Here is a 14,211-nt window from a genome sequence, read left to right as displayed (position 1 = left end):
TTAAAAAACACACACACACAAGTATATATCTAGGCACTGGCTGTCAGGGTTGTGGATGGTCAGTGTGTATATGACACCTAGGATTCTCACTTACACATGGTGGCGGGCCCCAGAATTAATGGCTGATGTAGAGAACATCTGTTTGTGGTAAAAGGTTGGTCCACATATGATAGTTTAACTTTAAACTCAGTCTTGTGAAGTGTTTCCCAACCTTTTTTCAGTCACGACACCCTTTGAAGTATGCAAAATTTAAAGGCACCCCAGTCTAAAATGTAAAAAAAGTAAATATAGAAATGTAAAACATTATGTGGGGACTCTCCAAAATCCATACCAGAGATATTCCCATACTCCCTTTTTTCACATCAGAGTCCCCCTTCCCATCAGGAGCCCCTATTTCATATCATAGTCTCCCCTTTCAAATCAGAGTTCCCCCTTCACATCAGGAGCCCTCTTCAAATCAGAAGCCCCCTTCCATTACATCAGGAACCCTCTTTTTTACATCGGAAGCCCCCTTCCTTTACATCAGAAGCCCCCATCTCACATCAGAGTTCTCCCTTCACATAAGAACCTCCTTTTACATCTGAGTCTTCAGTCCCCACTTCACATCAGAGTCCTCCTATCACATCAGGCAGCATGGCAGAGCAGGGCTGTAGATACATTTTTTTCCTGGGGGGGGGTTCAGCTTCCTCAAATTATAAGATTTTATGTAGCAGACACACCAAGGTTTGAAAAAAATATACCGGCCATATCATTCCTAAACCAATCCTTTACCCTGAGCAATACCGATTTTGTTGTTCGACACCATATGGATAAAAACCATGTTTTCAAAAGACTTATAATTGGTACCAATTCACACAAACCACTTAGTATACACTTATTGGGATTTTTTTTACCACAAATATTTAGCAGAATACATTTTGGCCTAATTTTAGGAAGAAATTTAATTTAATTTTATATTTTGTATAACAAAAAGTTGAAAATATTTATTTCCACAATTTTTTGTCTTTTTTCATTCATATAAATTTTTTTTATAAAAACCAGCAGCGATCAAATAGCACCAAAAGAAAGCTCTATTTGGGTAAAACGTGCACGGCCGTATTGGGCAGCTCCCAGGAAGGACAGGTGCTGTGTGTGATTAGTACGCAGCCCCTGTCCTTCTCTATAGAAGTACATGACCATACGCCGCCCTACGCTCACCCCAAGAGCAGGTCCGTATGGGTGCGGGTGTCCCGTCTTGGAAGCAGACAGGATCCATCCTGTCAGCGTACGAGTACCCGCACAGACGTGCAGGGTGGGTGAGCGTAGGGCGGCATACGGCCACGTACTCGGGAGCTGCCAGATACGGCCGTGCACGCAGCACGGAGCTGTGCGTGCCGGCTGTTTCTCATGTGAATGAGGCCTAAGAGACATCCTTTAAGGTAAGTCCCTACAGTAGGATTGGGAAGGGGGAAAAAAAAGTTTAACTTTATTGTCACTTTAAGATGTGTGAGGCTAAAAGATACCTGCTACCACAAGGGAGCTGGTCCCATGTCCCCCAATTTTACAGGCGTCACCTGCAGATCCCAGACTGGTCAAGACTTTGAATGCAAATCACCTAAATGCTTTTCATTTTGATATAGTGTATATTTGCATTGTGCATTTTTCAACCTTTAATAAAGCAGTCAGCATTGAGCACCCTGTATTTGGACTTCACTGCATTAATTATAGATATACATAAGGATCTTAAAGCAACTTACTGGCACAGCAATGGTTAACCTCCTCCCCCCTGTCAGCTCACACTACTGTACACAGTCCCCCCCTGGCTCAAGCTGATGTCGGCTGGTGATGGGGGCGGGGCAGCCCTGCTCTGTGTTCAGCCTGGCCGCTCTGTGCTCTTTCATCACTCGAGCTGTCAGAGCTGGCCATCGTACGTAGCGGGCTGAGCCGAGCCGAGCGAATGCCAGGCTTCCCTGATGATGTTCAGTTGTTAGTGCCTTGTACTAGGCACTAACAGGACTGAGGACCTATTTTTTCATATTTGATCCAGTAAAAGGGAATGGATTTCAGAAATCTCACCTCCAGATATTCTCAGGAGATATAAGGAACCATTAGGCAATTTAATTGTACAGCATCTACCTAAAACTGACATATTGGTTTTAGGGGGATTGGCTCTTTAATATTTAAGTATCTGGATCTGTTTTATCTATAAAGCTATTTCTATAGTTTTGTTATTATTACTTGTACAGAGGTATAGATTCGGAAGGCATTGATAGTTAGCTGAAGTAGTGTCTCTCTCTGGTACCCCAACGTGTAGGATTGTTAACTTATTTTTGACATTAGGACATGTAATGCTTGTTTTCTGTGTCTAGCAGTCTGCATGACAGTGAATAAGGGGAACGGTGTGAATCACAAAAGCTTTTCCATTCTTCAGTTGACTGAAAGGTAATAATGTTACCAATAGCACTTTATGTTCCTCTTAGAGCCGGGATCCGCAAAAATCAATTCTTCTAATACACTCTTTTGTGTATAACACTGGTAAACTCAGCTATTTGTGTACAAAATTCCTCTGTTAATACATTTACAAGTACAGACTGTATAAGTGTATTTACAAAGATTATATATTAAATTCTAATAGAAATCTTCTCTGGTGTGTTAGCTTGCAGTATTGTGGCAGAATGTTTATCCTACAAGCTGTCGCATAGTCATATGCTTGTATTACATACACCTGCATGTCTATGTACTGGGCAGACATACTGGATCCAAGGTAATATTGGGTAGGAATAGATTATTGGCTAAAATAAAAAAAAGGCCCAAGAATTTGCCCCTAAACAGCAAATAATCTAGGTTCATCCTTTGTCTACCCATAGACATTTAGATGTTGCTTGACCTAGCTGAAATCAACTTGTGGTGATACGCAACTTTCTAGAACTGCCTTAGATCACAACTTTGTTTATATAACCAGATACTATCTATAGCCCAAACTTTTCTTTTGGTTTTAGAAAGCATAGGGAAGGATTAGTACTCCTGTCAGCGTTTTACTGCTGTCTGTGTCAGGTGAGATTGGTAACAGGATTGGTGACTTGTTTAGACTGTAATACCGTAGCCTTTTTCATGTACTTTAAGCTGTTTTAACAGTGAAGCTGTGATTCATTCGTATTCCATCCACATCAGAGCAAACGTTGTGCTAGGCCGAAAGGCCCCCATGGCAGCTGCTCAGTCTCCTACCTAAATGCAGGCAATGCATCCTGACTGCACCTTTTTTTCTATGAGAATTATTTGGGTGACCATTATTGGGTGACCATTAGAAGAACTGAACGCAGGATGGTCTTACAGACTTACACCACAATATTTCTGGCAGGCAAAACAGCACATTTATAGCAATGCAAGAGTGGCGCTTATTACAAATGCCCATTGGTGACTGGTTCTCTTTAAGGCAATACTTGGTGTGACTTCATAAGAGGCACAGGGTGAACATCTAAGCATGTCTTCGTATCATTTTTAAACAATCAACATCTGTTGATAGATCCAAGCAGATTAATTTTTTTTTATATAATGCTTTATACTGTAAAACCTGGATTGAAGTCATCATTACCAATGCTGTGTGCTCTGTTAATCTTTTTATGACCACTTAGCTAGGCAACATAAGTTGTTGTTATCCTTAGTCATGTGTGAAATCATGACAGTTTAGCATGAAATCGGTGTCTAGCAGAGACGATCAGACCACTTATCTGTAAACCCCAAAACATGTGCATGTTTGCAGCACAGTGTAAATGGTATTCCTATGAATGGTGGCTATAGTGCCTACTATAAGATATTACATTGAAAACATTCTGTATACACTATGTAACTAAAAACACAGCTTTCTATCCTGCATTCCATTAAAGTTTAACCCAAAGTCTGGGGTCCATTAAAGTGGAACCCAAACTGTTATTTTACTAGTTTTAGATACAGTAGGGAAGGGTTAGAATCTCTTTCAGGCTTTTATTTATGGCTATGCCTTCACTGGAAAGATTTACCCTCACCATCTCTTATGGTGACCTTTGTCACTAGGACAGAAAGGTAAGGGAAATTGCAAATGTTTGGCACAGGTACAAGCAGGGGTGTATCTACTGCAAGGCAAACTCGGCATTTGCCTAGGGCAGCACTTTCCAAGGGGGCACCAAAAAATGCTGTCCCCAAACCAGTTAGGTAAGAGAAAAAAAAATTATATTATAAATTATTCATAAATTACTGCCAGTACCCCTGGTCCTGGTGCTTCTTTGACTGGGGGACCAACGCGTCCACCTATGCTGCCTACTCCTACATATATGCCGGCTGCAGCTCCTTCCTCTTCCTGGTCAACATGCTGTGCAATGTATTGGTGTGTGTGGCTTTCGTCCGCATGCACTGGCAGTTTGTGCGCCGGACCTCCCCTGGGAAACCAGCACCCAAATCTCTGACTTCAGGCAGTGGAGGACCCCAGGGCTGAGATCCAGATGGTCATCGTACTCATTGGCACCTCCGTGGTGGTGAGTCTGGGGAAGTGCAGCCTATAAGCTCCGTGCAGGGTTATGTCTCTAGAGAGGGGCAAGCTACAGAGCCCAGCGGCCAAGGCAGAAGATGGGTAACTGCAGAATTAGACTGACAGGTTATGCAAAATGTCTTAAACAGGAAGGGGTGGGACTAGGGATGGGAGGGTGCTCATGTTTAGTCTTGCCTAGGGCAGCACATAACCAAAATACACCACTGGGTACAGGGATAGAAGGGAAATCTTCCAATCTCTATAACTTTGACAACTGTCTAAGAGGGTATTCCTGTTTTGTACAGTTGTCTTAGGTCAAAAACTCACAAAGTGTTAAATCCAGGGGAGCAGCAAGGCAGCCAGGTTACTGGCACTGCAGTTTACATATTACTTTTCCTAAAAATATTCTATTAAACATGGTAACATTTGTATCCCCAGACTGACGTAGACTGGCATGTTTTAAAGTTTTTGGTTGTCAAGTAGTTCACGGTGTAGGGTTTTTGGTGCCAAGTAAACTGGCATTCCTACACCCCCTGATCCCTAACCTTAACCCAGCCTTTCTCAAGCAGGCTGCCGTGGCACCCTTTGGTGCCTTCTGCCTTTCTCAAGGATGCCTCAAAATGTTTACACAGCGTCATGCTTTTGATGTAAAAGAGGGGGACTCTGATGTGAAGGGGGGCTTCTGATTCGAAGAGTGTTTCCTAGTATGAGGGGACTCCTGATGTAAAGGGTGACTCTTGTGTGAAAGCTGCCACTCTGATTGTGTTCTTGTGTTAATTTTAGACTGGAGTGCCTCTAGATTTTATTTATTTTTAAAGGGTGCCGTGAAATAGGCTTGAGCAACATTGCCTTAACCTGACCCTCAATCCTAACTCTAACCTTAACTATAATACCTAACACAATGTTAGTCAAATTCTAATTTATACTTTGCTTTTCTTTGGCAAATGTATGAGGCTTTACTGTTTAAGGACTGCTGCCAAAAGCACACACTCTCTGCACTTAAACTGATCAACACAGCTATGTCAACGCTAAAAAAATCAGCATTTCGTTAAGTACATTGTAACTTACCATTTGTCAGGCGGTCAAACAGGAAAATGTCGAAATTCCACATTCCCACTTTAGATAGCATATGCTATGAAATAAGACAAAATAGAAATTGATGCTTTTGTTTTCAGCTTTTTTTGCATATAAGTCTCTAACAGAAAATTACATAAATGCTGCATAGATTGTTAGATAATTCAAGACATGAGCTGTGCTATGTTGTAGGGAATTGGAATCACATAAGCCATATAACTTATTTTGATGTATGAGCTGTTCAGTTAGAAAGCCATTCCTGCTGTAATAGTAATGAAACATTCACGTATGTTTAGATTACTCCCATCTGTTCGAAGGGTCACTGGTACATCTATGCTACTCAGGCAATTGGTTTTGCTTAACCTCCTGTGTTGAATGTGAATCTTACAAACTCCTCTCAAATCCTGACATGACTTCACAAACCTTATTTGATGTAAATGATATGGGGAAATTGAAATTGGTAGATAGTAGATCTTTTTCACAGTCAAATTTGCACCTTATTATTTTTTTTTTTATCTCTAGGTTGAGTATTTTATTATTCCTTAATTCTGACTGTTTCCCAACACTTTACAGTCCTAAGAATTCCTTTCTGCTTCTATGAAGATCCTCAAGCTCTGTAAATGAGCCCTTAACCAAGGTGGCATGCAGGGTACGTAGGACACAAAGTATTCAAAGGTTGTGTTACACTAATATATGCACAAGTGGCTCCAAGCTCAGTACTGTGATTGACTTCAAACTCAATACAAATTAGTAAACTAAACATGAGGTTGTGAGTGGTGAGCTTGGAGTGGTCACTATTTTACAACACATACCATGGGGAACAAAAAGGAAGGAGAGTGTCAGCACTGAGGATCTACTGCCAAGTGATACAGAAATAAGATACATTTTTGTTAATAGTTAAGGTACTTGAATGCATTTTTAAGATTTAACTTCTGAGTTTGTCAGTTTAAATATTATTACAATATGATGATAATGATATGCAAGGTTCAAGCATAATATTTTATATAATGTTCCTTTATGGTAAAACACATTTTAGTTTATATAACCCATGATACTTTCTTATAGTCCTCATTTAAAAGAAAGGTCAAATATGACTTTTAATAACAAGATACAGGTTAACAGTTACGGCATTTACCTCGACAGAAGTCTTGCCTAGTGCTCAGGCTTGGGTAGGTTCAGATTTTATGCTACGGCCAATGTAAGGGCTTTAGGCTCTGGTCACACCACACACACACACACACACACACACACACACACACACACACACACACACTTTAGAATATATGCCTCTCAAGCAGGCTGCCGTGGCACCCTTTGGTGCCTTCTGCCTTTCTCAAGGATGCCTCAAAATGTTTACACAGCGTCATGCTTTTGATGTAAAAGAGGGGGACTCTGATGTGAAGGGGGGCTTCTGATTCGAAGAGTGTTTCCTAGTATGAGGGGACTCCTGATGTAAAGGGTGACTCTTGTGTGAAAGCTGCCACTCTGATTGTGTTCTTGTGTTAATTTTAGACTGGAGTGCCTCTAGATTTTATTTATTTTTAAAGGGTGCCGTGAAATAGGCTTGAGCAACATTGCCTTAACCTGACCCTCAATCCTAACTCTAACCTTAACTATAATACCTAACACAATGTTAGTCAAATTCTAATTTATACTTTGCTTTTCTTTGGCAAATGTATGAGGCTTTACTGTTTAAGGACTGCTGCCAAAAGCACACACTCTCTGCACTTAAACTGATCAACACAGCTATGTCAACGCTAAAAAAATCAGCATTTCGTTAAGTACATTGTAACTTACCATTTGTCAGGCGGTCAAACAGGAAAATGTCGAAATTCCACATTCCCACTTTAGATAGCATATGCTATGAAATAAGACAAAATAGAAATTGATGCTTTTGTTTTCAGCTTTTTTTGCATATAAGTCTCTAACAGAAAATTACATAAATGCTGCATAGATTGTTAGATAATTCAAGACATGAGCTGTGCTATGTTGTAGGGAATTGGAATCACATAAGCCATATAACTTATTTTGATGTATGAGCTGTTCAGTTAGAAAGCCATTCCTGCTGTAATAGTAATGAAACATTCACGTATGTTTAGATTACTCCCATCTGTTCGAAGGGTCACTGGTACATCTATGCTACTCAGGCAATTGGTTTTGCTTAACCTCCTGTGTTGAATGTGAATCTTACAAACTCCTCTCAAATCCTGACATGACTTCACAAACCTTATTTGATGTAAATGATATGGGGAAATTGAAATTGGTAGATAGTAGATCTTTTTCACAGTCAAATTTGCACCTTATTATTTTTTTTTTTATCTCTAGGTTGAGTATTTTATTATTCCTTAATTCTGACTGTTTCCCAACACTTTACAGTCCTAAGAATTCCTTTCTGCTTCTATGAAGATCCTCAAGCTCTGTAAATGAGCCCTTAACCAAGGTGGCATGCAGGGTACGTAGGACACAAAGTATTCAAAGGTTGTGTTACACTAATATATGCACAAGTGGCTCCAAGCTCAGTACTGTGATTGACTTCAAACTCAATACAAATTAGTAAACTAAACATGAGGTTGTGAGTGGTGAGCTTGGAGTGGTCACTATTTTACAACACATACCATGGGGAACAAAAAGGAAGGAGAGTGTCAGCACTGAGGATCTACTGCCAAGTGATACAGAAATAAGATACATTTTTGTTAATAGTTAAGGTACTTGAATGCATTTTTAAGATTTAACTTCTGAGTTTGTCAGTTTAAATATTATTACAATATGATGATAATGATATGCAAGGTTCAAGCATAATATTTTATATAATGTTCCTTTATGGTAAAACACATTTTAGTTTATATAACCCATGATACTTTCTTATAGTCCTCATTTAAAAGAAAGGTCAAATATGACTTTTAATAACAAGATACAGGTTAACAGTTACGGCATTTACCTCGACAGAAGTCTTGCCTAGTGCTCAGGCTTGGGTAGGTTCAGATTTTATGCTACGGCCAATGTAAGGGCTTTAGGCTCTGGTCACACCACACACACACACACACACACACACACACACACACACACACACACACACACTTTAGAATGTATGTCAATGGATGCTTATAACTTTTGCAGTGTTTTCTTTCAGTGCTAGCTTGCGCACTACATTGACATATATTGTCCAAAAAAGGCACATGCCCATTCTTAAAGGAGAACTATGGGGTTAAGGCTTTTCACCATAGTTCTCCTTAGGGTAACGGGAGGACACAAATTAGCGTCCTCCCTGTTACCCTAAGCTCAGTATACCGCGAGCAACAGCTATACTGTGGCGTCTAAGTATACTGAGCTTAGGGTGACGGGAGGACGCTAGTTTGTGCTAGCTACGGGTGGACGCTAGCTACTGCTCGCGGTGTACTGAGACGCCGCAGTTGAAGCGGATCCCGATAATTATGTCTGTATCCGCCCAGTTGCGTGAGTGACAGCTGGCTCTGCCTATCTAGAGGCAGAGCCAGCTGTACCCTCCCCCGTCTGATCCGCCATCGGAGCGGGAGGGGGGAATCCAGCCCCTCCCCTGTCACGGCAGAGGGCTGTGACAGGATCGAGAGGTGATCGAAAAGCACTCACCTCATAGTTCTCATTTAAGACCTTGACATGCAATTAAGGCCCTACTGATGGCAATGGCATCACATGAAAACACATGTAACATATGCGTTGATGCATTTCCAGGGCATAGTAAGCAACCCCTCCCATAGCAACCTCAACTTTACTCAACATCTCATTGGCTGACAGAGCCCAACAAATTAGCTCAGAGCACATAAAACCACTAGTTAAAATTGTTTTTTTTAGAAAACTCACAGAAAAAAGTGTTCACCAAGCCTTAATATACCATACTTTTAAAATTATATATGTTACACAGTACAGTTATAAAAGTGTTGTGTGTGCTAATCAGCCTTGGTTATTGGTACTGTGTGTATAGAGGTAGTTTGTTTATGCTTACCCGTGCCTGACCAAGATAGTCTTCATCCAATAAGTGCAGGGAGGCTTGGGGCACAATTCCTCGTAGAAGCCTTGATGCATGAAAATATCTCTGAAAGCTCAAAAGACGCTTTACTTTTTTCTTAGTGCCAATTTCCCCTGACTGTGCTGGATCTGCGAAGAAGTCACATGAGAAAAATAAAATTGATGGCATAGCAGTCATCATTCTGCAGATTTTAAATTAATTGGATACATTCAAATCTCAGAATTAGATTCTTATAATGTAATACTGTGTTGTTCTAAGCAGGTTATTTCAGAAGCCATGGACAAAATAAGCAACCTTATATAAGTAGAATGTCTACATAGTCGCTCTTCAGCACATGCGCAGACGAGTCCATCCAGCGGAACGGAAATGCGCCAAAGTGGCGCACAGCAAGTGACACAGCACACTCATCACTTCCCCTATATAAATCCAGCCTGAGCACCACGATATTGCTGGATTATCTTCAGCTCTCCTCTGTTCCTGTAATTCTGTGATCTCCTTTTTAATTTGTTGTGACCCGGATCTGCCTTGACGACTCCTGCCTGCTGCCTGCCCTCGACCTCGGGTTTGTTTATTGGACTTCTCTTCTGCCTGACCCTTCTGTACCTTGATCGTTTACTTGGATTTCGGCTTGCACGGTGTTCATCACCACTGGCACTCGTGCCACTCGCTGTCCGCTTAGTCTCTGTACCCATCCCCAGAGTCCTCGGGATACGAGTTGCTAGGGAGCCCTCCTCACACGCACAGTCTCCACTCAGGTACGTGACACTGTGGCATTTAACAGAGCTTTTTAATTTAGAAAATATCACTGTCTTTTCTCTAGTACAATTAAAGGCCTCTGTATGACTGTTTAAACAGGAATTCCAAAATCCAGTTACTATGTGGACTACAAGGCTCCTAAAAGTGAACAAAAACTTTTACCTTCCCTGCTTCTTCATTTTTTGTCCCAGGCGCGCCCACTTCCAGACACTGCAGCTGACAGCAGTAGGGTTTCAGTAACAGAGACAATGCTGTCAATCCAAAAAGCAATCAGCTAGACTAGACCAGACCAGGCTTGTGAATCAGAAGTGACAATGCTGATAGCCATGCCCCCTACAACATTTTTTATCCCAACAGTAGAACAAGCAGGCATAGCCTACATGAGAGTGGCAATGCTCCTCTGAATTCAGGAGCAGTGCACCATCATAGTCACCCTATAACAGGAAGCTGCATTAGGTGGACTTCACCCTAATGAACTACAGAGAAAACTTAACAATTACAAGTGAGTGACAAAGCACACATTTTTAAAATAGGAGACCATCTAGTCTATAGTCATATAGTCTCCCTTTAAACTGACACCAGTTTAAAGAGAGACTGATGGTTTCTAGTCAGTTTTATTGTATTTTATTGCTTTGAGGTTTTAAAGTGATTAATATCTTTATAGATTTGCATGTATATGTGTGTGTGATAGAGATATATATATATATATATATATATAGATAGAGATATATAGATATATAGATAGAGATATATAGATATATAGATAGAGATATATAGATAGAGATATATAAATGTATACCGAGAATGCTGTAGGTTTAATATGCATTATGATCTTGATGTAGAGTGGTGCTTTGCAGTAAAATATAATATATAAAAGCTCATTCAACCCTGCTTTCTTTGTCTATTTCTTGCCCCATTTGTTTATGAGAGCATTGTATACTAATGTTTACCACAGAGGAACTGGTTTCAGGTGTAAACACAGGGCCAGTGCTGCCACTAGGCAAATGCTTAGGGCACACTGCTGGCTAGGGCGCAGCCTCGGCCACTCACCCCCCAACGGTGCCCCACGTCTATTTCAAATTGCAAAAGCCAATAGCAGGCTGGCTATTGCACCCGCCCACAGAGCAGAGGAGTGGAACTGAGAGACAACTTTCTCTCTTAGGTCCGGTCCTCTACTCAGTGGGTGGGGTTTCAATAGCCAGTCTGCTATTGGCTATTTTAAATTAAATGACATCCACCTGCCGCCTGTGGAAGTTAACTGGCAGGAGAATGGGGCCATGCGGGGGGTGATTGGGGGTTGCACCGCGTTAGGGGGGCAAGAAGCTGGTCTTACCTAGGGCGCAAAATAGTCCAGCACCGGGCCTGTAAACACAACTAGTAGATGAACTTCATGTTTCTGTAAAATTGTAACTATGTTAAAAGTATATTTCCACTTTCGTAGCCAAATTGGAATAACACCTATTTTATATTTGTTACATGTTCCCATTCACATAGCATAAGCTATAGAAATGTTTAAAAATGCTTTTACCTGGGTTAGGGTTTCTTGGCTTCTTAAGGGTTAAAATGTCTACTTGCTTCTCCTTCTTTGTAATGTTAGGAGAGGTTGGGAGGGGTTTTGGGTTTGTTCATTATAATTTGTAAAGTAACAAAGGGCTAAATGATTACAACCCTGGCTTCTGCATTGCATGTTAATTAAGTTAATGAGAGAAACATAATCCTGAAATTTCAATCCTAAATCTTTCTATAAGAACAGGTGCTCAGAAAAAAAACTGGATTCCGCCCAGCATGCTCCCCACCACCGGCTGCCTGCAGAAAACTACAGGAGGTGGCGGACACAGACAGGACCAGTCACTCTGCACATGAAGAGAGAGTAGCAGTGAACAGACTGTATTACAGGGAACTCCTACACAGAAACAAAGTTTCACACTGGATTACTGCACAGATCTGGAATAAATCCACAAAGCTCAGGAAGATTCAAGTATGAATATACATGCCTCTTGTATTTAGATAATATTTGTTTATCCCAGAGTTTAGCTTTTGTTAGAGCACATTGAAAACCAGACAAGCATAGGGTGCAAGTTAAAAATACTTTATTAATAAAAGTTTTCACAGGAGCAAGCAAAATCATAAACAGGAACAAGCCAAGGCCAGGAGCCGGAGTGGGTGGTCATACAAGCTAGGTCAGGAACACGGAGATCAGCATTGTCAGGAACAAGCTAGGAGCAGGAACCAGAGGAGACCGTCAGCCAGGATCAGGTCATACACAGAATCAGAATACTCAGAGCAGCAGGAATGCACTAGCAGGAAGACCACGCAAGGTCAGACTGGACTGAGCAGTTTAAATAGTGAGTGGGGTGACATCATCACTCAGAGACAGGAAACTCCCACCTGGCTCTCTCAGATGATACTCCCTGTTTGTCCATAAGTGTAATGTCCAGCAAGCTTGTGTGTGTGGATCTCAGCTGCGGAGTGACTCTGTGGATGGCTCAGTTAGAGGGTTCACTGTCGCACTCTGTATTGAATGAGTGAGGTCGGAACCCCTAGCACATCATACACCACCACAGGATTGTGAACACAATATAGGTCCTCAATTGTCATTCATTGGGGCCGTGTTGGGACTTGTAGTTACACTAGTTAACTCCACTAATGCAAGGCAATACAATGATGGTACTGTTAAGTGGTAGGATAATGATGCACGGTTCAGTTAATCAGGATAGCAGTAATATATATATATATAAGGTAAGTGAGCTGCAGGCATTCAATAGAGTACTGTCGCTTCAAGCCAATGGAGGATATGCAATCTTGTATCAGACTGAGAATACAGGTGGTACTTGCGATTTGGTGTAAACAGTCCAGATACCCCGAGCCACTGGTTGTGGAAGCTTCACGGCTGTGAATCCTCTGGAGGAGGACAGCAAGGTTCAGGATGGTGGAGGTGAATGCCCTAGCAAGTTGCTTGACTTTCTACCTCGCTAGAACGCTGAGCAAGTGAGCCTTGTTAGCTCTTGTAGGAGAGGCAGGTGTGTGTGGGTGGAGTCGTCAGCAGTGGCCCTCCCAACCATCTCCTAGTAACGGAAATGCTGTGTGAAGGCCGGCCTACTCTGCCTGTCACTTAGACACTGTATGTGTCTGAGAGCGACGTCTGAGAGTACAAGCCCTGGAGGGAACGCCACCGGCAGGTCGCCAAGCAACCAGACACCGGTGCGGCTGACCCAGGGGACGGAACCCGATTCCCTGACAATAAGAGAGAGGCTGGGAGTAGTGAGCAACGTTACACAGTCTGCTCAGGCAAAGGAGGAATCACAGGAGCGTGGCATGGCAGCCGAGTCAGAATGCTGCAAACCAGTTAAGTCAGGGTGGAACCCTGACAGCTTTAGGATGGATGCTCTCTCCATGTAAAGTGAATGTCAAGCAAAAAAGCCTTTGTAGTTTTGTATATTGTAGAGAAGGATTAGAGCTCCTGGTGGGTTACTGGTATCTGGGGCTCCATAAGGGAGATTTTCTTTATTCTCATTTAAGAAGTAAGGAAAACTTTGTAACAGGGACTCAGGCAGAAATAAAAATATGACAGGGGTTCTAGCCTTTACAAATATTAAAGAGATATTAAAGTCAAATGTTTCTAAGCTATTTCAAATGCTGATGAAATCACTTAAATAGATGCTGCTCCTTGATGTTTAAAAGGTTCAGTTTCCTGCAAAATCATCTTGTCCTCTGAGCACTGGTCCTGACTTCCTGTTTTAAGGTGGCTCGTTCCCCTTGCAGGGTACTATGGAACCACCATTGTGTGTGCTAGTAAGCTGTGTTTGTCTCCACAAGCACACAGGCAAAGCATGGCAAGACACTCCTTTTCCCACTGCTCCCCTCTCCTTCCTCCCTTCTCTAGGCTGATGGAGACTGC

General features: G+C 41.7%; 1 protein-coding gene across 2 annotated transcripts in view; it reads right to left on the bottom strand.

Annotated features, from left to right (window-relative positions):
• PDE7B (phosphodiesterase 7B) overlaps positions 1–14,211 on the bottom strand; it is a 251,668-nt gene that overhangs the window by 20,831 nt on the left and 216,626 nt on the right. For both annotated transcript variants that reach the window (XM_018556951.1, XM_018556950.1), the window contains 2 exons: positions 9,534–9,685; positions 7,352–7,415 (listed from right to left, as the gene is read on the bottom strand). In XM_018556951.1, the coding sequence (XP_018412453.1) occupies positions 7,352–7,415; positions 9,534–9,685 (216 nt within the window). The remainder of the gene's footprint in view (positions 1–7,351; positions 7,416–9,533; positions 9,686–14,211) is intronic.

This window comes from Nanorana parkeri, unplaced genomic scaffold (assembly GCF_000935625.1).
Source record: "Nanorana parkeri isolate BGI_ZX_2015 unplaced genomic scaffold, ASM93562v1 scaffold259, whole genome shotgun sequence".
Lineage (NCBI taxonomy): Eukaryota > Metazoa > Chordata > Amphibia > Anura > Dicroglossidae > Nanorana > Nanorana parkeri.
Note: the sequence above shows the minus strand (reverse complement) of the source record. Positions and strands in the feature narration are given on the sequence as shown.